We start from the raw sequence: 27122 nt of genomic DNA, 5'->3' as shown, positions 1-27122 counted from the left end.
CACCTGAGCTCTCCCCCAAACCCCTCCAAATACCTTTTTAAATTAACTAAACAAATTCTAGAGCAGCAGAACCCAAAAAAGACAGAGTGAAGCAAATTCCCAGCCCAAGACAACTTGGAAGGGAGGCAGGAAAGGTCTGTTGCACCAGGATGAGACAGGAGTGAAGTTTAGTGCAGGCTATGACAATGCAGATCCTGCCTACCCAGGGAAAACCCAGAGCAGACCTTGGAGGTCACTGAATCAGCAGTGGTAGCAGCTGCTGCTGGAGCTCCCAGCCCACAGATGGTAAGGGTGTCTAATGACTGATCTGACCCAGATTACAGGAGTCTTTTTGCTAGCACTGAGGCAGGGCTCTGTTGCTTTGCCCATACTTGGACTCCTTAAAAATTAGAGTGGAGTAAATGGAAGCTGATGACTTTATGAGAAATCAACTGTTAACAGGATTTTGCTGAGCCAGTCTCTAACCTGAGAATGATGAAACAGCAAGTCAAAGACAAAGTGCCAGTAATCAGGTAGCTGGTTCATTAATTAGTTTCATTATAAGGAACAGATTTGCAAATACAGAATTTCCTGATCAGAATTCCACCTTGCTGAAGTGAGAACAGAGATCTATACATAAATCACAAGTGGGAAGACAAGGGGGGGGGGGGGTGTAAGTGAATTATAAACAATCGTTTCCAGGGCCAGAGTGGTTTCCCATTACAAACCCACAAATGGAAGACAATACAACAATTCTGGAGTCCTTGGGGGTCATTACTTGGTGGGTCACAGTACCAGAATTCTGTTACAGGAGTTTTACAAATTAATGTTAAAAATTGTTTTTATATGTAACTAGGGAAAACAACTAAATAAATACTTAAAGCCTCAGAGGTCATTTAAGTCCACTTTACATAAAGAGAAATTGAGGGGCATAGTGGTTAAGTGACAACTTGCCCCAGCGAGTCACACAGGTAGTAAGCCTCAGATACCGAATTTGAACCCAAGCCCTTTCACAGGTTCATAGATTTAGGGAGCTAAACACGGGAGCTGAGGCCCAGAGAGAGGTTAAGCGACTTGCTCAAGGTCACGCGCTAAGTGGCCAGACTCGCCTAGGCACAACGGGCCTGGGATTCCAGCACCCAGGAGCAGCACTCAGCCTCTGGCCACGTGAGCAGGGAGCTCTCCAGAGTCCTGCAGAGGTAGCGCTCTCTTGGGTATTAACCGAAACTCCTCCTACTCTACTATGCCGAGCTGCCCGTGTTTCCAAACAGCCGGCAAGTGCCACCCCCGAGGACTGTAGGAGAAGCCCTGCCGAGGATCTCGCGCTAACGCAGGCCAGCTCACCACCAAACCCAGGCTTTCAAGCTCCTCAAGCCCTAATCCTCTTCCCATGCCCAGCCTACAGACTCCCAGCCCCAGGCCAGCGTGGCCAGCTGGTGCGGACAGCTGCTCCCGGCCCTGGCCCCGCCTCCTTCCTACATCAAATGGTACGGCCTGGCCCCAGCTCCGTTCCCCTCTTCCTTCCCAGAGAAGCCGAGGATCCCGAAGGGGAGGGTGGAGAAGGGAGAGTCGTTCCTTCGTCACGTGACTGGAGTGACCTTGCGCCCGGACCCCATGGGGGCTTCTGACCCGGAAGTGGCGCCTTGGCTTCGCTGCGGTGCCAGGGGCATGGTGGGAGCGAGTCCTGGAGCCAGGGGCGCCGAGCTGGGAGCCCCGCCGGGGGATGGGGTATGGGGACTGCAGCCCCCGCGGCCGCCCCAGTCTTCGTCTCGGGGCGTGGAGGCAGCGGCCGTGGCTGGCCTGGGAACCGGGGATAGCTCCGCGGCCACCGAGGCCCTGTTCCTGGCGTTGGGGGCAGGCGTGACGGCTCTGAGCCACCCGCTCTTCTATGTGAAGCTGCTCATTCAGGTGCACCTCGGGGTCTGGGGGGCAGGAATCCGGGGAGAGGGAAGAGGGAAGCCAGAGGGGAGGGGGGAACCCAGGCGGGAGGACCTGGGGGGCAAGAGGGAAAGGGAGGGGAAGTGCCAGGGGACAGTAGAGGGTTGGGCTAGGAGGAGAAACCGGAGTGGGGGGCGTTGGAAGGGGGGGAAGGGGAGGTGCAACAGCTAAGGGGGGAAAGAAGGACTGGGGTGGGGGGGAAGGGTTTGGGAGCTATGGAGTGAACCAGTAAGAGGGACATTAGGGTTAGGAGATAGTAGGAGGTGGGAAGGGGGGGATTCAGTTAGGGGGAAAGGACCAGTGAGAGAGAGAGGATGTGATAATGGAGCACCATGGCTAGTGATGGATACTGGAGAGAGGAGTGAGATGCGTGTGAGATTTAGGCGGACAGTGGAATGAAACTGAGATTCTTGGGTGACAGGATAGGTAGATCTAGAACAGGAGATATTCAGATCCAGAACTCTGAAAAATCCTTAATAGTTAGAAGGAATCTAGTCCAGCCCCCTCATTTGGAGTTAATTTTTGTTATTTTTCTTAGTTAGCTAGCAAGCATTTGGTTTTTTTCTCCCTTTCACCTCCCTGATTATAAAAAAAATGAAAGATAAAACTCCTATAACAAATAGAAACAGTCAAGTAAAACCGGTTCCCACATTGGCTTGTGTTCAAAAATGTCTCATTCTACACACTGAGTCCATCATCTCTCTTTGAAGACATGAGTAGCACCCTTCATTTTTAGTGCTCTGGAATCATCAACCTCCTCATTTTATAGATGGGGAAGCTGAAACTCAGAAAGGTTTAGTGACCTGCCCAAGGTCACACTGGGAGTAAGCAGCTGATTATTTTGGTCTCCCTTACCCCATATATCCAGTCACTTGCCACATCTTGTGGTTTCTACCCTCACATTTCTTTAATTCCTATCCCTTCTCTCCACTTACACAAGTACCTCTTTCATTCAAACCCTTTTTACTTCTAACCTGGGATATTGTATCAGCCCCCCTCCCCTTTCAAGTGTTCTCCCTTGCCCTCCCAATCCATCCTACACATGCTGCCGAAATAATTTTCCTCAAGCACAGATTGAAGTTAATTTTCTTTATAAACTCTGATAGTTAAATCTTACCCTCTAAGATTAAATATAAATTCTGTTTAACTTTTAAGGCCTTCACAACCTGGCCCTAACCTATCTTTACAGCCCTACTGTCCAGTACCCTGGATGTTATTCCCTCTCCTTGGACTCTTTTTTTCTTTTTTTAAATCGGGGTTAAGTAACTTGCTCAAGGTTACACAGCCAGGTGTTTCTGGGTGGGTGCTAAGTGTCTGAGCCCGGGATTCGATCTCCAAGTCATCCCGACACTGGAGCAGGTGCTCTTACTCGCTGAGCCACCTGGCTGCCCCTCCCTTAGACTTTCCTGATCTAGCCTAACCAGGGTCCCCTCTGTTTCTCACACACTGTACTTTAAACTTTATGTAATGCCCATGGAGTCCCTCTATTAAACAGGCAGTTTAAACACTATCTTTTGCATGAAGCCTTCCCTAATCCTTCCAGCCGATAATGCCCTCCCTTCCAAACTATTTTGTATCTTAGCTACTTGTTATATATTTATATTTAACTTTATACTTATGGTGTATGTATTTATATGTCATTTCCCCTGTTAGAATGTAGGTTCCTTACAAGTGGGGATTTTTTTTTGGTTCTTTGTAATTGTATCTCCTGTGCCTAACATAGTACCTAGCACAGAGTAAGCTCTTAATAAAAACTTGTTGATTGGTTGGCTCTAAATCTGGGACTGTTTCTACTTTTCCCCCCCAGGATTTGTTTATTTTTTAGTTTTCAACATTCATTTCCACAAGATTTTTAGTTGCAAATTTTCTCCCCATCTCTCCCCTACCCCCTACCCCAAGATGGCAAGCATACTGATTACCCCTTCCCCTAGTCTGCCCTCCCTTCTATTCCCCCCTTCCTCCTTACTTTCTTGTAGGGCTAGATGGATTTCTGTACCCCGTTGCCTGTATATTTTATTTCCTGGTTAATGTGAAAACAACTTTTTTAACATTTGTTTTTAAAATTTTGAGTTCCATATTCTCTCCCTTCTTCCCTAGCTCTTTCTACTTTTAATTGGAGACAGGAGCAGTTAAGATTTGGGGATGTGTGGAATGGGTGTGAGCAAAAATTCTAGGTGACAACTTGGGTATGTGTGGAATGAGGTAGAAAGATTTGAGATATGAGCTAGAGGTGACTAATTTTAGATTTTTGAGTGATGTTTTTTGAGGAATGGAAATCAGATTTGAGTATGCAGTTATGTGTGATCAGTATAGGAGGAAAAGTGGGGTGTGAATGGAATGGGGGCAAATATTCCTAGTTTTCTAGGGACCAGAGAAACTTGAATTTGTGGTTGTTGGGTAATGCAGTGAGACATTTAGGTGTGAGTGGGATTTGAGGATTTGTGGAATGGATATAGCATCTAGGTGTGACTAAGATTTTGAGTTACAGAGATATGGGGAGGTATGAAATGAGTGTGACATTTGGGTTTGAGATTTTGGGTGACAACTTGGGGGAGTCGTGAAATGGGAGAGACAACTTTGTGTCTGGATATAGTTGGGGTACCTCAGTTTGGGATAGACACACTTGGTGCCCAAGAATGGGAGTAACTCAGATTTGAGAGTGGCATATTTAGGTGTGGCACAAACTAGATTTAATAGATTTGAAAGTAAATTTGAAATGAACATGACTTGGGAATTGGAATAACTGACATTTGAAGGTAATTGGAAATAACTGGCAGAAATTTGGAGATGATTGGGAATGGAGATGACAGATTTAGTATGTTTGAAATTTGTTATAACTAAGATTTGAGAGTGAAATAGGAATGAGATGGTAAACCAGCTTAATTAAATTTAATTAAGTAGAGAGAATTCCGGACTCACATGATTAATTTTTTTTTATTACTTAGACTGGTAGATCAGGGAAATGCCATACCTGGATTTTAGCAAAACATTACAGTCTTATGCTGTTCTTGTGGGCCAGACAGTTTATTGGAATTGGAGCTGACTGGCCACAAAAACTCATCATTGATGGTTTTATATTAGCCTTAAAGAAGGTTTTGGGGAGGCTAGGTGTCGAAGTGAGTAAAGCCCCAGCCCTGGATTCGGGAGGACCCAAGTTAGGTTCCGGCCTGAGACACTTAACACCCACACAAAAACACTATCAGTGTAACCTTGGGCAAGTTACTTAACCCCAATTGCCCTCCAAAAGGCCAAAAAAAAAAAAAAAGAGATTTCTACTTGGAGGGCCCTACATATTTGTGCTTCGTTCTGTGCAGTGTAACAGTTTGTCAGTGACTTAAATAAAGGCATGCTTGTCAGATTTGCAGGTAGCACAGAACCCAGAAGAATTACTCAACCAGTGAGTGGATACATGAATCAAAACCTCAAAAGATCTTGACAAACTAGAACATTGGGTTGGCTAGAATAGGATGAAAATTAATAAGGATCTAATTAGACACAAGTCTAATACCTGTGTCCAGAGAATCACCTTCACACAAAGTACAACATGGGGGACTTGTCACTAGACAACAGATAATCTGAAAGACTTGAGAGTTTTAGTGGATTGTAAACTCATTATTAGTTGACAATGGGTTATGGAGGTCAAAAAAGTTAAGAAAGCATAGAGTCTATCCATTACAGAGGCTATAGTCCCATTGTCTTAGGTGAACCCAATCTGGAATATTGTTCATTTTTGGAAACCACATTAATGTGGAGTAGGACATTGATAAACTAGACAGCATTCAGAGGAAGGTAACCAGGATGGTGCTATGTGAGTACTGTTGAAAGGAGCCGAGGAACATTTATCTAGAGAAGATAAGATTTGGTAAGTGGGGGAGAGTGGGGAACAACATGTTAGCCTACTAGTAATGTGAAGGTCATAAAAGGAAAACTCTACTACTTGGCTATAGAGGGTAGAACCAGGAGCAGTATAGTTACTGTTGATGTAGGCTCAATGTAAGGAAAATTTTCCTAGCAAGTAGGTTATTCAAAGGTGGAATGGGTTGCCTTGGGAGGTCATGTGTTCCCCTTCATTGGAGATTGTCAAGCATAGACTGAATAGATTCTTGTTGGCTATGTTAGAGAAGGAATTCTTATTTAGGGTCAGGCTAGATTACCTCTGAGGTTCCCTCAAACTGAGATTCTCAGATTTAGGGATGACCTGAGTCATTGAATAACAGAGTTTGAAGGGGACCTCACCCCTTAAAGATGATTAAACCCAATCTTTTCATTTTATGGAGGAAAAAACAGGTCTGGAGTAGTAAGGTGACATCTCCAAGGTCCCAAAGCTAGGATTTGGGGCATGTTGAAGAGGATATGAATGGGATTTGGTTATGGTTGATATGATATGATATGCATGCCTGGAATTTAGGGGATGATTGGAAATAGGCATAGATGAGAAATAGATGTGATTGGGAATGAAGAAACTGGCATTTAGGGTATTTGTATGTGTCTACTGGGGCTAATTGAGAGACTTCAGGATGATGAATAGTTTGGATCTTGATCAGTATCCAGTGAAATTACCACCTGGAGATAAGATATATAGGCACAAGACGTGGAGGGGATGGGGGAGGTGGGTGCCAGGGTGGAGGGCCAGAGTTTGTGGGGTCGTTACCACAATTGGTGCTCAGAAGGGAAAAGAGATACCAGGAGTCAGTGACTGGGGTAAACGTGGTTGAACATGAATAGCCTAAGCTTGTTTTCTTTTTCTAAAGGTTGGGCATGAACCACTCCCTCCCACTGTAGGGACCAATGTGCTGGGGAGGAAGGTCTTCTACTTGCCTAATTTCTTCACCTATGGTGAGTGGTCTTTACATCCATCATGGGAAAATGTTTGGGGAAGAGGCCTTAGGCCCAATTATACTCAGCTGAGATGGAAGAGGAGAAATCAAACTGCTTGTTGGCTGAGCCTAGTGCAGGGGTGGGGAACTTTTGGCTTTGAGACCCCGTGTGGCCCCCTAGGTTCTCAGGTGTGGCTCTTTGACCAAATCTAAACTTCTCAGAACAAATCCCCTTCTTAAAAGGATTTGTTCTCTAAAACTTGGAGTCAGAAGGCTGCACCCTTTTGAGGATCACATATGGCCTGGAGGAGGCATGTTCCCCACCCCTGGTCTAGTGGGTCAAGGGAACAGTGCAGTCATTCAGTTTGGTTTGAGCCAGGGGTGGAGAAGGGAATTTGGAGAATGTAGCCAAAAACTAAGAAACTGGTGATATAGTGTCTAGGCAGCTGGAGGTAGAAAATGCAGCTTTGGTTCCAACTCCTCATAGGAAGGATTTTGTATGGACGTCAACACCCTGCCCAGTTTATGAGGAACAAACAGATACAGAGGAAAGACACCAAGAACTGGAAGCTGCTGAGTCCCCATTCCCTTATAAACCGTGTTTATTGCAAGTACTGACTACTTTTTAGTGACCATGCTCAATTATCATTTTATTGTTGTTGAGTTGTGTCAATCATGTCTGACACTTCATGACTCCATTTGGGATTTTTTGGCAAAGATACTGTAATGGTTTTCCTTCTCTAGTTCATTTTACAGATGAGGAAACTGAGGCAAACTGGGTTAAGTGACTTATGCAGGGTCACACAGCTAATAAGTGTCTGAGGTCAAATTTGAACTCAAGTCCTCCTGACTCCAGGCCTGATGCTCTCTCACTTCTCCTTCCTTTCTTTTCATTGGCAAAAGGAATAAGAAGAAGAAATAAGTGCTTGTTAATTGAAAAATAAATAAATGAAAACAAAAAAAGAGTTTCATACCTGTTGTTGTTCTGTGCTTACTTGGGAGTCACAAGTGAGATAAAGTAAAATATCTATTAAATGCTTTAAAACCTATAGAGTTCTATCTACATGTAAAGGCAAATCACTTCTCCCCTTGGACCTCATTGTACTGCAGAAGAGGCAGCTTATAGTTGAGTGGAAAAGAACCCTGGGTTTGGAAATAGGATCTCAGCTCAGGTTCAAACCTGTTTTACTGGCTAGCTGTGTGACCTTTATTTACTTACATCACTTCACCTCTAGAAAAGTGTTAGACTGGGTGATCGCTAATGTCTCTTTTAGAACTGACGTCTTCTGACTCTGTGGTCCTAAAATGAGGTGGTTGGCTGATCCACGATCCCTTCCAACATCTACTCTATCTCTCCAGTGTAGTTGCTTGAGTGCCTTTGCTTTAGGACTACTGTTAAAATTCTCATTCTCCCTCCGTGTTTCTTTCTAATAATCATAGTCATTTTTATTTCGCAACATTCAAAGAACATCAGGAGACATGGATGTGACTGCTCCAAAAATGGTTCCCTTTCTTTGATTCTATAGCCAAATTTAAGTTCAGGCTGCAGTCATCTCACACCTAATTCTTTTCATAACACTCTACCTCTCTTGCCTTTGGTTAGTTTCAGAATGGTTTGGGGAAAAGCTTCACTACTCAAAAAAAAAAAAACCCAAACAAAACAAAAACCAGCCTTAGGCCATCTGCCTCTCCTTGCCCTAGATCTTTTGACCTCCATCTGTCACCTCCTTTCATTTCATACATTAACTGTTAGGGGAGACTGGAACAAATCAGTTTTCTCCCCACCCCTTCTCTTCTTGGGATTAAGGGCAGAGGAGAGCCAGGCAGAAGTAGTAGTCCTTTGGGGGATTACTTCATTTTTTTTTTCGTTTGTTTATTTAAAGGGTCTCTCTGCCCTCAGATGAGGAATGAAGGAGCAGGAATAAGAGTCCTTTTTCAGTGGTGGTGGTGGTTGTGGTGGTACAAGGGAGGCCAGACACCTGGGAAAATGGGGGAAAAAAAGATTGGAGATTGAGGGAATATCTTAAAACAGAAAATCTTGTATGTTATTGGGGTGTGTGTGTGTGTGACAGAGACAGAGAGAGTGTTTGTTACCAGAGGCCTGGGATAATTAAATTCTTATTCATGGCATTATTAGCTGTTGATAGCTCTGAAAAGAGACTAAGGAGTCCCCTTTAAGATACCTTTTACCCATTTTCTCCACTTCAGATGGGGACAGTCTCCTAAGGGACTCAATATTTGACCTAATCTTAGGTATTATGAGTAGAGATTCAAAATTTGTCAATATTGCTTTCTTTTTGTTTTGTTTTTTGCTTTTTGGAGGGGCATTTGGGGTTAAGTGACTTGCCCAAGGTCACACGGCTAGTTTTTTTTTTTTTTTGTGTGTGTGTGTGTGTGTGTACGTGTGAAGTGTCAAGTATCCGAGGCCTGATTTGAACTCAGGTCCTCTTGACCCCAGGGCCGGTGCTCCATTCACTGCACCACCTTGCTGCCCCTATTGCCTTCTTTTTAATAACAGTCCAGAACCTAGAGGGTGCTTTGGACAGTCTGAGGAGTTGCCAGCTAATAAAGTTAACAACAGTAATAATCGTTCACATTTCTGTAGCCCTTAAGTTTTACAAGGCACTTTGCTAATCCCTGTGAGATAGGGAATGAGAATGCTTTTATTTCTATTTTAAAGTAAGTTAAGTGACTCACCTGTTTAGGTTACATGGGAGCTATCAGTCTGACCTAAGACTTAAACCCAGATTGCCTCGTCCCAAGTCTAGCACTCTTTGCTCTGCCACCATGGGCTAAAACAGTGGGAAGAGCACCTTGACAAATGTCACAAGCAACCACTTGAAATCCATTGCTGGGATAAATACTTAAAACCCTAGGCATAGAATGACAGAGCTGGGGGGGCCCATCTGGGCCAAGGAAGACACTGAGACCCAGGGAAATGAAACGCCTTAGCTCGGGTTGTGGCAGAGCCCTGCTTCACAGTGTATCTGGGATATGTGATAGATGGTCACTTTTTACTGCCAATTTCACTAATGACTCACTAACATCTGGGCGTGTAAACAAACCAGGCCTTGGTTTTTTGTCTTGCTAGATCCTAGTCCCAGTCTGTTTTGGTGCCTCCTTTTCTTTTCCCCATTCCCAGGCATGCCTGCCTTCTAATCCTTTTTTCTCCTACTTCCTGGTCTCTTGTGTTCCTAGTCTTCCCACTATCCTTACCCCCAACTCCAATTACCCCCTTTACCATTGAAGAAATTTCTAGGCGCCAGAGAGGCTCCCACAGGAGTTAGTTCTTAAGGATCCATTGGTGTTGGGTGTTGGGGTTTAACCAGAGGATGGCCAGACTCCTGTCTCAGCAGCTTATCGGATCTGAAAAAGCTGTTACCATGCTCTGAACTGGGCAGGAACTTTGTCTCCTACTTGCTATTTGCTTGGTTGCAGAATTTGTCCTTTATGAGGTTAACTCCCTTTTTTGGAGATAAAACTAATGGGAGCATCATCAATTTCAAGGTTACCTACCTAATTGTCAAGTATTGAAGTGTCTTTGAAGAGCTCTAGCTATTATAGTCCAATAGATATTCCTTTGGATTTCTGCTCCGTTTTTCTTCAGAAAATATGCTCTCACCTCTGATAATATGCTCTTAACCATAGCTCTTTGAGATGGGAAGAAACAAGGCTTCTCATCTCCATTTCATAGATAAGAAGATTAAAGATCAGAGAGGTTAGGTGGTTTTCCCAGGGTTACCCACTGAGTCTTTATGGTGGTATGCATGTTCTTAAGGCACAAATGTCAAATGAACTCACCTGCCTCAGGAGTGCTCCAGAACCAAATTAAAATAAAATGTAAGATGAAAAGTGTGACAAAATAAATAAAAATGTAATACAACAAAGATCATGTTAATTTTTGGTTTTCTAAGTTAATAGGTGGTCCATTAGTCAGTTTCTGTTTGCATTTGATACCACTATTCTAAGGGACTCAGAAGCTGTTTCCACCAACAGTTTTTCTCCTACTTTTACCGCCACATGGAGCTAGGAAAACCTTACCACATAAGGGACTCAGTGGTTTTTGTTTGTCTGTTTTTTAGTCTTCTGGCTGTCTTGTTTTTTACATCAATCTTTCCTGGATAGAAGGCTAACTGCCTCCCCAGTACCCTGGATCTCCTGAACCTTGTAACAAATGAAGAGGGTTAAACAAAATTTAAGATTTAAGTAATCTAGATCTAGATTGCTCTTCTAGGTTTATGGCTAGAGATAACTAGAATAAATATTAATAGAAATATTAAACATTTACTATGTGCGCTGTGCTAAGGGAGCACTAAACATACAAGCAGATAGTCCTTGCCCCTCAGGGAAGGTTTAGAAAGCACTTTCCACACAAAGCCATGTGAAATAATTAGTTTGAGGATAGTTCCCATCTTACAGATAAAGATTCAGAGAAGAAACATTTTGTTTTGAATTAACATTCGAACCCAGGACTCTGGTTTCTAAACCCAGTGCCGTAATACAGCAACACATGCAATAATAGCATGTGGCTATTTCTTGATGCTCCCTCCCCTCCTACCCTTACCTCTTTTTTTTTTCCTTTGTCTTAGTTTACAAGTATCAAAGTCTATGCCTGGAACAAATACACTTAGATAGTTTTTATGAAGAGTCTCCAGTCTTTCCCTAGCCAGGTCAGATTGGAGTGTGGAAACTCCTTTTTACATTTTCTTCTTTCATTCCTGCGATGTGTGTTCACAGCCACCAGATGTCTGTAGAGAGCTGAGCGTCCTCACACGGGAAATATGTGTTGGTCAGAAAGTAAGAGAGCTTTCAGGCTTTTCTTAATGAGACTCTAGTTTTATTAAAATGACAAAAAAACTCGATTAAGTGAAATAGTGAAGGGAGACCTTTCTGGAGCAACTAGGTCCCAAAAGAACCTACCTCTTGTACACTGATAGGTTTTACCATCACGAATAGCTTACAATTTTCTGAAAACAGTCTACTAGCATTTGGAGGCTGGGCCCTCTGCCCCCTAAAGTCCTGACATACCTAGTAGAGGATCCAGTTAGATGGCTCCCTCAGCTTTAATGATTCAGTGAGAGGCCTTTGGAAGAGAGTACTCTCTTGTTCTCTTTGCTCTCCATCTCCCTCACAAATTGGCAAGCCCACAGTTACTGCCCAGAACTTTCTTACTGCCTTTTGAAAAACCTAGTTTTTCTCCTTAAGGTTTTACACAGAGTGAAATGGGTTTCTTATTCACATTATTTGAGTTAATGAGCTGAAACACCATAGTTGAAACTTGGAAAAGAATGATTTATTTTAAAGTTGACTAAGGAAAATATTTAACCTTTTCTGGTCATTCTTTTTTTTTTTTTTTAAGCAATTGGGGTTAAGTTATTCTGGGTGTGGTGCTAAGTATCTGAGCCCGGATTTGATCCCAGGTTATCACCACTCTGGGGCCAGTACTCTTAATCACCTGGCCGCCCCTAAGCAATTGGGGTTAAGTAACTTGCTCAAGGTTACATGACCAGGTGTTTCTGGGTGGGTGCTAAGTGTCTGAGCCAGGATTCGATCCCAGATCATCCCGACTCTGGGGCCAGCGCTCTTACTGTGCTACCTGGCCGCCCCTGGTCATTTTTTTAAAAGAAGAAAAAGGACCCCCCCAATAATAATTCCTATATAGTACTTTTATATTTACAAAGTGCTTTCATCACAATAGTCCTGTGAGGTACAGAGTGCAAGTACTATCCTCATTTTACAGATGAAGAAACAGGAGTCTCCGAAAGGGGAAGTGATATTCCTAGGGTCACCTAGCTAGCAGGTGTTAGAACTAAGACTTAAGCCAGTGTTCTTTCTACTATCCAGAAGAAAAGATGGGTTTTTAAGTCACAACTGAAATATGCATGACTATTCATTCAAGGTCATAATATTTGGGGATAATGTGAGGAAATAGTTAATTTGATAAAATTTAGGTTGTGGTGGCCAGAAGTGAAAATTAATTATGAAATGGGATGGGAATGAAATATATCTTGTTTTTGTACAGCCAGACACATTGTGCAAGTGGATGGGAAGAGGGGACTGTTCCGAGGCCTGAGTCCAAGGCTCATGTCTAGTGCTCTTTCCACCCTGTCCCGAGGCGGCGTGAAAAAGGTAAGGCCACGGACATGCCTCATGTCTGTGCATCATGCGACAGTTAATCTATGTGGATCTGTATTAAGCCCTCTATGACTTCACTTTAGGAGCAGATTGTGCCCTGGCTGTGTCCTAAAGTGCTATACTCTGTTTTATTCCTTAGGTTAAAACTACTTGACCATCACTTCCTGACTTTGGGGGCATTGTCCTTGTACAAATTAATTCTCTTATCCATAGGCTATAGACCTTTCTAAAAAAGTTATAATGTGTTCTTACACAGTTGAGTAACCAAGACAAAGACTGACCATTCCCTGGATTAATAGATTTTTTTCTTTTGGATTAATAGATTTAGAAGTGTCAGAGGCCTTGGAGGGCTTCTCCTAACCCCCTTATTGTATAGATGAGGAAGCCAGAGCCTAGAAAGGTTATGTAACTTGCCTACAAGGTTCCTCCTATATTTAGTCACTAGCAGAACCTACTGATTCCATATCCATTTGTTTTTCCATTATACTGTGCTGTCTGGCTTAGTTAGAGTAACATAGGGTCTAGTTCGGAGTATTTTGTTTTCTCCTAGTCCACCACAGTTTATTACTGTAGACCCATGAAAGCAAATTGCTTTGTTGAGGTCACTTTAGGAATAGCGCTCTAATGAGGGAATCATCTTAGACTCATCAGAAGAAAAACTGAGCAAGGGGGGGTAGAGTCTGCCGAAGGGTTCACCAGGATCTATTCCATCTTGGCCACCTCTCTGCGACTATTTCCTTTCTTAACAGTTGGTCTTAGGGGCAAAGCTGGTGGCCATGTCTGATTGCATTTAGGAGATCATTTCCTCTCTGTTCATTCTCTGTCTCAGGCATTCCCTTTGGAGGAGTTAGAGCATGTATCCAGCAAGGATGATGTGAAGACATCACTGAGGAAGGTAGTGAAAGAGGTGGGTATCTTTTAAAGGTTAAATTGGGCCAGGGCGAGCTGGACACCAGAGCTTTCAGCTAGGGTTGATCACCATCTGCTGGGGGGGTGGGGAAGGAGTGGAAGTATGTGTGGTCGTGAAGAGTGATCACTTCCATGACCTGTCAGAGTAAAATACTTGCTTGAGGCTGTCCAGAAGGGATGAGAAAAGAGTATTCATCAGGCAGTTACATAATGTTTTTCTCTACATTGTCAATTAGACATGTTCCCTTTATTCGGGGAACTGAGCAACTAAGGATGACCATTCGGGTATGGACTAAATGAATCAGAAACGTTAGTAATGAACTAAAGGGTTAGGATATATTATGGGAAGGTGAAAGAAGAACAAATTAGTGAGCTCCAAATATTGCTTGGATGGGATGGGGGACTTTATTTTTCTGGAAAACAAAGATTTTTTTAGGAGTTACTTGAAAGATAAACTGCCAGGGTATAAGAGGTATCAGCCTTCATGATTTAGGAGAAGGCTTAGAGGCAGAAGGAGGGTATTTGAATGAAAAGGGAATTGAGGAAATGTCCATTGGAAGAGTTGGAGGTAAAGAAGGAAATGAGATGAGTAATATTACCTGAAGGGTCTTAGAAAAGTTTTGAAGCACAGAATGAAGATCCTTAGCAGGTCCACAAGGGAGGAGTGGCCAAGTGATTTGGAGAGCAGCATTAAGCATTAACTGGTACTAAGCCCGAAGCTAAAGGTCTAAAGCCTTGTAAGGAAGAGGTTGTGATCATTCACGTCAGACTTGGCTGTGACTAGCATTACCAAATCATAGCATGTTGGGGCTTAGAGATTATGTCAGGCTCATTTTACATTTGAAGAAATTTAGTCTCAGAGAGGTGAATTCATTCATGATTTGTCTAGCTCACACAGGTAGCTAGTGGTAGCAACAGGACCAGTACCCAGTTTTTCTGGCTCCCTCTCTTATATACTATAACCCTGACTCTACCACATTACCTGAAGAGACTGAGAGAAAGGAATGAATATAGTAGAAGAAATAACAGCATCAGGCTGGATGTGCAGGCTGAAAGAAAAAGATAAATTAAAAAATACTTTGAGCCTTTGTTATTTGAGAATCTGGTGCTGTGATCTTGCTAGAAATAATGCACAAAAGGAAAAGGAGTACCTATCTCTACTATAACTGTGGTAGAGAATGAATTGGTAACAGATTATATAGCGTTTAAGAAATCTTGTTGTTGGGGCGGCCAGGTGGCTCAGCGAGTAAGAGCACCGGCTCCAGTGTTGGGATGACCTGGGATCGAATCCGGGCGCAGATAACTTAGCATCACATCCAGAAATAACTGGCCGTGTAACCTCGAGCAAGTTACTTAACCCCGATTGCTTTAAAAAAAAAATTTTTATTGTTAAATTTGTGGGAGTGAAATGATAACAGAAGAATTATTTTGAGAACTAAAAGAAACATAGATGTTTCTCTGCCTATAGCACATAGTTCAGGACACCAGGAATGATGAACAGAAGCCAATCAAGGCCTACCTTCTCCTGGGACTGAAACCTTCCCCAGTTACTTCAACCTGAAGTGCCTTCTCAGTCTTCTAACCTGTAGTACTTACACTGTCTCAGAAACTATGCTGCTCACTTTTAAATCCCCAGTAGTGTCTAGCACAGTGTAAACACTAAATATTGGTTGATTTAAGTGAAAAGTAGATGGCTCTAAGACACACCTCACTTTAGTTTTTGAATTCTCTCACCTGAGAATTCTTCCTCAAGCCAATGTTGCTAATCCCATCATCCTGGGTTGCTGAAATTTGGGGTGGAGCAAATTTGGAGTTGTAGGGTTATCTTTTTATGGGATTTCTGATCTGGAATGCCCTCTGTGAACTGCTGATCTTGGTTGTTTTCTCCATAAATACTAAGTATGGTCCATGGCCAAGTGCCTTGGGTCTTGTACCCCAGACCAAGATTTGCTCCTAACTCCCTCCTTTTTTCCCCAGACTTCCCATGAGATGGTGATGCAGTGTGTGTCCAGGGTACTCTCTCACCCCCTGCACGGTGAGTCTGAGGAAAAGTACATTTGAAATAAAATCTAAAATAGTTCTCCATTTGATCCAAGTCATACAGATAAGTAGGAGGTATAAGTAAGGACTCTCCCTTTGGCCTGTCAGCTAGAGGTAGTGGGTTCAGAAGCTCATATTTCCAGGTTGTTAGTTACCTAAAACTTCCTAGTGTGAACTGTAGTGCCCTTGGCATTCATTGTTAGAATGAAAAGCAAGGCATCTATCATAGGGTAATTATGATTTTTCTTGCTCATAGAGAGTAAAGTCTCAAAGAGTCTTGTCTCTCCCAAACCTCATCCATGGTGTTATGTTTGATGAATTTTTTTTCCAGATCCTAGGCTTTAGAGGTACAGAGGAACCTTAGATAGCAACTAATTCATCCTCTTCATTTTAGGGGACAAATTTGAGTCCTATTTAGATTAAGTAACTTACCTATTTCACAGACTAATAAAGTAAAGCCAGAATGTGAACACAAGTTAACCCTCTATTGATCTGATCTGGACTAACCCAATGGACGTGGAGGGGTGGGGGGCAGCCTATGACGAGACAATGATGACAAACTGGGTGAAGGTACAGCATAAACTAATGTACAGAGAAAATTATGGAGTATGTTAAGAACTGAAAATAGTCCTGTCTGACAAGAGCACAGGGTAGGTGTGAAGAGAAGTGTCTTCTTCCCTCTCAGGGATCATGGTATTATTTTTTACTTGACAATGAAGACCTTTCTGAAAATATCAATGTACAATTAATAAAATGCTATTCTAGAAAAAGAAATACCAAGTGATGAAAACAAGAAATTAATTTAGCATTTTGAAAAACTTAAGCTCCTTTTCCTGCATCCTCCCTCTTATTGACTTTTTCTTAGTGTAAACTAAAGTTCACTTGCTCTAGTCCTTGCTTCCTACCAGAAACTTCTCCGTAGTGATTTGACTCCTGGTTTGCCAGTCTATCCAGCACTTTCTCCAGTTGTTATTGTGATAACCGACTGGTTGTCACATGTTTACCCTATGTATTACTTAAGTCGGACTTTTTAAGTGATAGCTTTTCCCACCAAGGCAGGATTGAGCTTGTTCCAGCAAATCTTCTCCACCTGATTCACACTAGATTGAGATAGAAAATCTTCTGAGCATCCTGGCTGCTCCCATGATAATCTCTACCTGCTCACCGAGATCTTGCATGTGATGTAAGTATAGAGCAGGAAGAAAGAGATCACCTACTTGAGCCCCAAATGAGACATCCCAGACCACCCAGGGATAAGAAAGGAGCAAAACTAGAATTTGAACTCAGGTCTTCTGTTACTCATTGGGATCAGAGTCTGGACCTGTGGAGATGAAGTGAGGAGGATCAGGCATGACCCTCCTTGCAAAAGAACAGTAGCTTCTGAAGTTTGCAGAGGTGGGAAGGCATGGGACATGTTTAGAATCAAGTAGTCCAGTTTGACTAGAAGATAGGGTGTGTGTGTGTTGGGAATTTAACACCCCACCCCCTTCCATCCCAAAAAGAAACCACAGGATAGAGAGCAGAAGAAATCTTGGAGATCCACTGTGTTCAGCTCATCATTTTTTAGATAAGGAAACTAAGGCCCCCTGGGAGAGAGTTGCCCAGAATTACACAGCTAGCAAGTAGCAGGTGTAGGCTTCAAACCCACATTCTCTGACTCCATTTCCTCTGATCTTGACACTCCCACCACAGCTACCTTCTCCTTTCTTCCCTTCCTTTGATCCATGCCAATTTCCATGTTAGGTATCTGGGGGCCAGGGATGTTGGTGAGTATGGGCATTGGTATACCTGATTACTTGTATTTAGTTCTGTTTTCCTCCCTTAGTCATCTCGATGCGCTGTATGGTCCAGTTCGTGGGGCGGGAGGTCAAATACAGGTGGGTGATTCTGAGTATCCTTTAATGCAAACATCTGTTTGCTGTTAAGCTCTCTCGTGGGAATGTCTAGGTCTGATCTCTTTACCATCTCATCTAAGGTCTCCCTAGATCTCCATCCATTGCCCAGATAAATGGTGCTGGCAGCTAGTGTGCAAGAACTCAGACTGCTTCTTTCTCCAACCTGGAAACCATATTGCTCTTACAGCTTAGAGCTCTTCTAGTCACATGAGAAAAAAGCATCAGATATTCAGGTGGCTGCAAGCTGCCAGGTACCTATCTGTGCTTTTCCATACTCCCAGTCAGGGTTGCCTTGGGCCTGGTCCTGAGGACAACCAAGCTAGTCTTTTCCAGGACTGTTAAGAACTGGAGAAGACAAGTAGCACCCTTACATCTTTGAATTCCAGTGTTCTGCTCTAGCATGAGGTTTGCTCTGGTCCATAATTCCCTAGGCTCTGGAGTTGACCCAACTCCCCAAGATGACATCAGGTCCAGTGTGACCTAATGGTCAGTCTTGGCTAGATTTCCCCTAAAGTTCATTCTCACACTTTTTTCCGGGCTGTCTTAAAGTTTGTTGGCAACTCCTAATAACTTGTCTTTCCCGTCAACCTATATTATCACCATCATCATGTGTTTTGGATTCATTTGTTCATTCATTAATTCATTCAGTAGACATTTACTGAATATAGACTGTGGACAGGGCACTGTGATGTGTCTAATGCAGACACAGTCCCTGCTCACACACAGTCTTTGTTCAGTGATGATTGTGCATCCTCTGCTCCCCCTCCTGAAGCCCTGCATGTAGGAAAGAGGCTGACTTTGGAGAAACTCTTTATACTGATGCAGAAAACTTTCCTAGTACTTTTCTTCCTCAACACTTTCCTTCTTCTCCAAGTCATATGTGCTGGACTCAAGCTGCTTCATGGCTGCTGTTTCAGGATGGCATAATGTTTAAGCAAGCTATGAAACAGTGTCTTGGGCTGGCCACTGGGAACCTAGCTTGGTGTCCTTGACTAAGAAGGGGAAATTATGGGAGAGGCCAGGAAGGTCCGGCCAGTATTTCCAATGTAACTGGTTGAATCCTTGTTTGGAAAGGGTAGAGAGGCCTGACAGGTGGGGAGGGTATCCTGTGAAGGAAGGAAGGGGAGGTAAACCTAATGGCATAGTGTTTCAAGGGATTTGACTCCCGATGTCTTTCTCTTTCCTAGGTTGCCCAGTCCCAGCTAGGCTTTGAATATGCTCCACTCAGGTCAGGACAGTTGATAGTTTATATATAGCTTTAGATCTCAGAAGTTACTGTTGTATCTCCTTTGCCTTTTATGCCCATGATGCTTTTGTAGTTGCTACCCTGCCCCACGCCAGGCATAAGCCTGGCTGCAGTTGCAAGCTGGGCATCAAAAGCTCAAGTCCTCCCTCTCTGGTAGGGCCTGGTGCTCTTCCCAGAGACCACAACTGTTTCTACCACTTGGAAGAACCTGACTGTTCTTCAAGACCTTAGAGGCAGTAGGCATGGCCAGCCTCTAGTACCATCCACCCATTTCCCAGGCCAATGATTTTGTGTGTGCTCTGCTGCTATTACCCACCTCTCATCATGCAGCTTCTGTGTCTCCTGGGAAGGTCCCCTTCCATGCAACACAGTTCTTGTCATAGGATCTAGGATTTCGAGATCCCCTGATCCAAACCCTTCTTTTTACATATGAGGAAGCTAAGGTTAAATATCTTTCCCAAAGTAACAGAGGTATTCAGTAATGCAGCTGGGATTCAAAGCCAGGGCCTGTGACTCCAAATCTAGTGTTCTTCCTACCTCTCCAATTCCCTTTGTCCTTTCTAGTGCTACTGTTTGACCTGCCATCCCCTCCATTGAAAGTGTGTTTAGCCATAGAAAAGCACTGAGATAATAAGACTGGGAGAAAAGTCTTTGAAATTAACTTGTGGAATTGACCCCTTACCCAGTTTCCTAAGAGAGATTTTCACTTCCCCCTCCTCTTTCCCCAATTCTTGTGAACATTAGGGTTCCCCCAAATTAGGATATTGTTCTCTACTTAGAGGGTTTCCAGATAACTGAGAATTGTCCTCTGTCTACCTCTCTTACATTATGCATAATTTTGTCTTCTCTGCAGTAGTGTGTTGAGCTCCATTGGGAAGATTTTCAAAGAAGAAGGGCTGCTGGGGTTCTTTGTGTACGTGAGTTTAATTCTCCTTCCTTCTGTATCATTGGCCTCTGAGGCAGCAGACAGTTGGACTTTGATTAAAATGGAACTTTGGGGAATTTGTATCCCAAGCATGACCTCTTTCATTAGTCATTCTCCCAAAAGTGAATGATACTAACTGGAAGCATCCATTTTATTTTTTAGATGCATTCCAGAGGGGTTAACTGACTTGTCCAGGATCACCCTGATGGTTTTATTCTTTCCAGCCCAGGGTTATTTGTATTACATTCTGTTTCCTCTACCTTCACATGCTTCATTTGGTTAGTTATCTCAGAACTAATTATATCATGGAAATGTCATTGTGTCATTACATACTTAGATACAGTCAACTCTAAATAGGGCCCCAAAGAAGGATTTTGCTTTTATTTCATAATAGGTCCAACAACAAGGTCAGCAGTGGACATGTATAAGGTACCAGGTATCAAGACCACCAAAAACCCTGTGGATTTTTTGTCATACCTGTATTTGGTATGGTGCTGGTTATTTTGTAACACTTCATGCAAGTGCCTCCCAAGTATCTGTCATGCCTTAAAGAGTCCTATTCCTGGAGGCCATGTGCAAATAGGAATTGTTTGTTCAGTGAGTTCATCTTGAAGAGCATTAGTTAAAATTCAACCCTCCTAGCAATTTAAAACTATGTCCAAAGGGCTATAAAACCATACATATCTTTTGACCAAGCAATAGCACTGCTAGGTCTGTATCCCAAAGATATAAAAAACCTATGCATGCAAAAATATTTATAGCAGCTCTTTTAGTGGTGTCAAAGAATTGGAAATTGAGGGGATGTCCATTAATTGGGGAATGGCGGAACAAGTTGTTGTATATGATTATGATGGAAGACTGTTGTGCTTTAAGAAATGATGAACAGAATGCTCTCAGAAAAGATATGGAAAGACTTAGATTAACTGATGCAAAGTGAAATGAGCAGAACCAGGAGAACTCCAATATTGTATGCTGATCTACTATGAATGACAACTCTTCTCAGCAATACAATCATCCAAGACAGTTTTATAGGACTTATGGTGGAAGAAGCTGTCCATGTCCAGAGAGGGTACTGATAGAGCCTAAATGCAGATCAAAGATACTTGACTTTCTTTAGTTTTCTTGAGGGTTTTTTTTTGTCTGTGTTTTCTTTCACAGAATGACTTACATGGAAATGTGTTTTGCATGACTACACTATAACCTATGTCAAATTGCTTGCCTCCTCAATAAGGAGGGAGAAAGAGAATTTGGAATTCAGAATTGGGGGGGGGACAGTGTTAAAATAATTTTTAAAAGTAATTGGGGAAAAAATAAAATATTAAATAAGATTTTAAAAACAACCCTCCTTGCAGGGTGTTCTTGAGATTTGTAACATATCAAGGGCAGAACATTCCAGAGGGGGAAGATGTTAGAGGAACTTGTTTTCAGGTGAATTGAAAAAATGTACATTTTAAGGGGCGGCCAGGTAGCACAGCAAGTAAGAGCACCGGCTCCAGTGTTGAGAAGACCTGGAGATCGAATCCAGGGCTCAGACACTTAGCACCCACCCAGAAACACCTGGCCGTGTAACCTTGAGCAAGTTACTTAACCCCAATTGCTTAGGGGCGGCCAGGTGGCTCAGCGAGTAAGAGTACCGGCTCCAGTGTTGGGACAACCTCAGACACTCAGCACCACACCCAGAAATAACTGGCCGTGTAACTTTGAGCAAGTTACTTAACCCCGATTGCTTAAAAAAAAAAAAATGTACATTTCATATGATATAAATATTCTAGATTAAATCAGTACAGTTGGGGCAGCTAGGTGGCACAGTGAATAGAGCACCGACCCTGGAGTTAGGAGGACCTGAATTCAAATCCAGCCTCAGACACTTAACACAAAAACTAGCCTGTGACCTTAGGCAAGTCACTTAACCCCAATTACCCTCCAAAAAGCAAAAAAAAAAAAAATCAGTACAGTCTTAGGAGTGTGAAAAACTTCAAATTTTGAGAAAAGTACATCCCGTGTAATTTAAAGGAAACTGATGCTGTGAGCTAATTTGTAGCCTCAGGGAGAGGACTGAAAATTCCTGTACAAATAGGGAAACACTGGACATATCAGACACTGTATTTTGACTTAGCCCACTGGTCAAATTACCAGGTTCTTTAACTTTAGTGCAGGGCCTTTATTTTCCCTGAAGCCTGGGTATGCTAAAGCTCTGGGAAAGACTTTTCCCTAACTTAGCTTACTAAGATCATGGATGATAGACTAGAATTGTAAGGGACCTTGGAGATCTAGGCCAGCTCCTTTGGTTTTGGTTTTGGTTTTGGTTTTTTTGCCTTTTGGAGGGCAGTTGGGGTTAAGTAACTTGCCCAAGGTTACAGTTAGCTTTTTGTGTGTGTGGGTGGGTGTTAAGTGTCTGAGGCAGGAACTGAACTTGGGTCCTCCTGACTCCAGCCCACCCTCCTTTGTTTTAAAGATAAGGAAATTGAGGCCCAAACAGGGTTTTCTCTCAAAAGTAACCTTTAGGTCATTTACTGTAAGTCTCACAGATAATCAGTGATAGAGTCAGAATTTGAAGCCAGGTCATCTGACTCCAGAGATTTTGTTCTCTTCTACATCACACTGCCAAGACCCAGGCATTCCCCATTCCTGCCCCTTGAGACTCATCAGTTAATACTGCTTCAGTGTTGGGACTCACAACTTTGGCAGAGAATGTAACGTCTGGTTCTTAACTTTGTTTCTAGGGGCTTGATCCCTCACCTTCTGGGAGATGTGGTCTTCTTGTGGGGCTGTAACCTCCTGGCTCACTTCATCAATGCCTACCTGGTGGACGACAGTGTGAGTCACTCTGACTGGGATTAAAGAAGGGCTAGGATTGTCCGTTCCCAGACAAGGAGAACAGGGACTCATCTGCCTTTGTGTATAAAGGAAACATTTCAGAAGTAGAAACCTATTTCTTAAGAGATCAGAGATTCTGTATGGAGCTTCTGTGAGTCTGGATTTTGCAAATAAATGTTAGGCTTGGGAGAAACTTTTCAGTTTGAACCAAGAACATACATTTCAGTTGCCTTAAGTTTCTTTTCACTTCTTGAATAGAAATCCTGAAGTATCTATTTTTACAAAAAGGATTGACCCTTATACATTTACATTGCCTTAGAGAGTGACTTTTTTTGGGGGGGGGTTAAGTAACTTGCCCAAGGTTACATGGCTAGTTTTTTTGTGTGCATGTTAAGTGTCTGAGGCTGGAACCAAACTCAGGTCCTCCTGACTCCCGGGGCCAGCGCTTTACTCACTGCGCCACCTAGCTGCCCCAAGAGTGACTTATTTTTAAAAAGCCTCCTGGATCAGAGGGAAGGTAACCACCCCTGGGATTTTATGATTCTGTGATTGTTGTGGTTCAAAAAAAGGTTTTCTGTGATTAATCCAAAGTCTGATGTTTAAAGAACATGTTGTCTTATGATGCTTACGTTTGTCCCTACTTAAATTGACATGATATTCCATGTCTGAATGCTTTTTGGCAGACTGGTTCATTTATATGGAAGGGTTTTATTATGCCTTTAAAAGGTCTTTTCTGAAGGAGAGTCTCACAAAAGGAGGGGTTTTGAATCCCTTTCCAGTCAAATGGGACTTAGGAGAAGTAGGATGAGTTGGTGTTTCCTGGTAGCTAGAGATGCTGTAGGAAAAGACTGATTAACCACCCTAATGTTGTGGATGGAAGTTGTTGGCCCTTGAATTTAAGGCAGGATGAGTTGTTCCACAGAGACTTCAGATTTGATTGGGCCTGCTAAGATGGGTCTACTAAGACTGCCATCACTGAGTCAATACTAAATACTTTGTGCTATGTCAGATATGCAATAAATACTTGTGATTTCTAATTTCCTCTAGTTTGGGGTTGAAAATGTGTATGTGTTAAGGGGAGAGGAGTGAGAGGAAAAGTGGGAAGGATAGGAATTCAGGCTACCACACTTGGCAGTTAGGGAACTAAACCGGATCATATATGGAATCAACCTGATAATCCAAAGCATGTATTATTAATTAGCATTTTGTGGCCTGAAATCTAAGATGCACCAAGAAACATACATTTAAACCATTGAGCAAATTTTGAACAAGGATAGTCAATAAAACCTGCAGGCACCAGGGCAAAGTCCTTTGGTGAATTTTAGGAGCTGTTTAGCCAAAGGGATCTTGGTGAGCAGTTGTTTTTTGTCAGGGATGAGGAAGGGCTATAGGTGTTCAAGTCCATATCCTTAAATGGGTAACTCCTTATTCCTTTGCTTCAGAGAAGACCCCCACTGAGTGTTGGGAGATTATCACACTTACATTAACCCTTTCCTTCTTTTACCCTGCCTCCATAATTCCTAGAAAATTTACCTTGTGTGCCTTTTAAACATTCATCCTGTCACATTTATCCTGTGCTTCTTTCTCCATGCCTTGCCTTGGTCCTAACATAGGCCTTTTAAGGCCTTAGGAAGGAATCTGCTGAAAGTCAAAGAAAATTTGACGTCTCAGGAGCATCAATGAGAATTAACTAGAGCTGCTTCTAGGACATTTTTTGAATGGAAGGAACAATACAGTTTAAGTAGGAGATGACCAGGACAGATGGAAACCAGAGACCTATAGTAAACTTGACTTTCTCTTCTTTTCTTGCCCTTCAGTTCAGCCAAGCATTGGCAGTTCGGAGTTACACCAAGTTTGTAATGGGGGTACGTATGCAGCCAGCTCTGTGGCCCAAAATTTTGTTGGTCTAGGATGGGGCTTGGCATCCCACTCTTTATGGGGATTTGGGGTGTGGATGGAGGTGAGACTCGGTGTAGTTGTCAGAATAGTTTATATCAGTAGGGATATGCTAAGGAGAATTTTGGTTTCTCTGGGTTTCAGATTGCAGTGAGCATGCTCACTTACCCTTTTCTCTTGGTTGGTGATCTCATGGCTGTCAACAACTGTGGGTATGTATGTGTGAAGACCTCTTATTCACATTTCCTTGGAGCTGGACTTTGAGAACCTGAAGGTCCCTGTGGCCTGACAGATGGGACTTGGGAAGTCCTGGAAAGGTTCTCCCTCTCTGATTTTCTAAGCCAAAAGACCACATTCATCCTTATCATTGGTTAAAGATAGTTCTGGCTGGCTCCATAGCTTGCCCAATTTGTCCCTTCCTTCCCCCACCCCAGATATGGATTCTGTCTTATAGTTACCAGCAGAAAGCAAATAGAAATGTTCTTTGATCACTAATGCCCATTTGACTGAACTAGAGCTCCTTTCCCAAGGCATTCCTTATTTAGCCTTTATTCAGGCCATACCAGCCCATCCCCCTCCTTTTGCCTTCTTTTGGTTCTGACCCTTTGATCTTACTCCTGGGCAGATTGCTGGCGGGCCTCCCTCCCTATTCCCCTGTGTTCAAGTCCTGGATTCATTGTTGGAGATACCTGAGCATGCAGGTAAATGAAGGTATTTGGGGAAAATGACTTATCTGGTACTCTCCTTTGAAATGTTTTCTTGATGCCTTTTGTCATTACCAAGTTATTTTCCAATGAGAGCAGACTTTAAAAAGTAATAGCTTTCATTATAGAAAAACTGAAGTGGTTTCATCAAAGCCTGAAAATTTGCGAATAATATGAATAAGGTGAGCAGTGGATGGTCACCTAATGGGTTATTGAGGGAAACTAGAAATATGAAGGGCACATTTTTTTCCAGTTTTAAAAATAAAATTTTATTGATAACTTTGGGTTCTATATTATTTAAATCCCCCCCCCCGTATCCTTGTTTCTCCTCCCAGATAATAAAGATTTTTTAAAAGGAAAAGAAGAAAAAGAAAATAGGTGAAACCAGTCAATACATTGAAAAAAAGCTGACATTTTAGTCAGTGTTCCACACTTGTGGATCCCCATATCTGCAAAGGAGATAATGTGGAAAAAAACTTCACACCCCATCTCTTGTAGGAAACCATTCCTTCTACTATGCCTCTAGGGCCTATATGGACCACGTGATTAGGGGCTGTGTTATGGTTCTGAGGCTTGTCTGAATTCGTTACTTGTGTTAATAAAGGAGGTAGATTCCTGGCCCCTTTTCTTAGTAGGGGTTCATTCTTAATATTTCATGGTGTTCTCAAGCAGATCATCCATGTCATCCTTCAGCCATCCTCTTGTGTCCATCTCACTGTCTGTAGGGGGTCTGGATGAAGATCGATCTGATTCATCTGGCCTTTCTTGTATTTTTATGTTCTCTGCCTTAACTCTCAGCTTACTCACTAGACTTCTTGTCCCTGAGAGGTCCAGTATATCGGTGAGCCTACAGAACTAGGTTCTGACTCTGATCTTGGAATAGTTCACTTTCATTTTCTGTCTGTTTGTTTCACTATAAAATGGATCAGTAACATTAACTTGGGGATCCATCCTCAACTATATCCTAAGGGTAGGTTAAGCAAAATGAAACCATTTCAGAGAAAGATCCCAATTATAGGTCCACTGCAGGTGATTCTGGAGAAAATGGTCATTTTCTCTGGTGACACTGGCCAGTTCTGAATGAAACACAGATTCCCTCTGGCATGGTTTCAGGTTACCTGGCTGCTGGTACCAAAAAAGATTCTTTTCCTGTTCAGAGCCTGGTACCCATAGCCCTTCACAAAGCCTGTGGCTCCACGTTGGCATCATCAAGTAAAACTTCAAAAACACATAACCTGATAACAGCATAAACTAGATGTAGATAGACCCTCTTTTCTGGGCATTTATGGTCTGACTCACTGGTTCTCAGTGTCTATGTCCTTCACCAAATCTGTACAGGACCTGGTTAAAAGGCATTGAGAGGTAGAACTGTGTAGTGGAAGAAGTCCTGGCATTGATTATCAGGAGACTTACCTGAGCAGCCTTTCTGTGCCCGTTCACACAATGATGAGGTTGGACTGAATTGTGTCTTAGGTTCCTTTTAGCATTAAAACTCCGATCCTTTGATAGGTTGTGTTTGCTTTATTTATTTATTTTAATGCCTGCCCCAAAGCTGAAGCTGGGATTCATTTGAGAGGGGAAGTAAGGTTTCTTTTTGTTTTCCAACTGTCCCACTGTTCTATCTTTTCAGGGTCAGCTTTTCCGGGGATCGAGTCTGCTTTTCCGCCGAATCTCAGCAGCATCAAGCTTCTCCATTGATTAAATCAGAATAATTTGACTACAGTAATAAACACAGCATCTCCGCCCAGCCTGAGTGAGGGCCTGATCATTGGGCTACTTTGTAAAAGAACTGCCTTTAATACAGTGGGATTTGGATGTTCA

At 42.7% G+C, this 27122-nt stretch overlaps 1 protein-coding gene across 1 annotated transcript; it reads left to right on the top strand.

The window, feature by feature from the left end:
* The first annotated feature begins 1478 nt into the window (after positions 1-1478).
* Positions 1479-27122, top strand: MTCH1 (mitochondrial carrier 1). The gene is made up of 12 exons (XM_069073584.1): positions 1479-1887; positions 6669-6753; positions 12757-12863; positions 13699-13776; positions 15756-15813; positions 17644-17695; positions 19813-19872; positions 22608-22701; positions 24519-24566; positions 24742-24809; positions 25223-25298; positions 26932-27122. The coding sequence occupies exons 1-12, from the start codon at positions 1594-1596 to the stop codon at positions 27001-27003; spliced, it is 1092 nt and encodes a 363-aa protein (XP_068929685.1). The 5' UTR covers positions 1479-1593; the 3' UTR covers positions 27004-27122.

The sequence above is a fragment of the Petaurus breviceps genome, unplaced genomic scaffold (genome assembly GCF_028583685.1).
Source record: "Petaurus breviceps papuanus isolate PSGF00001 unplaced genomic scaffold, PetGlider_PUasm1.0 90865, whole genome shotgun sequence".
NCBI lineage: Eukaryota > Metazoa > Chordata > Mammalia > Diprotodontia > Petauridae > Petaurus > Petaurus breviceps.
This window is presented reverse-complemented; position numbering and strand designations above follow the sequence as displayed.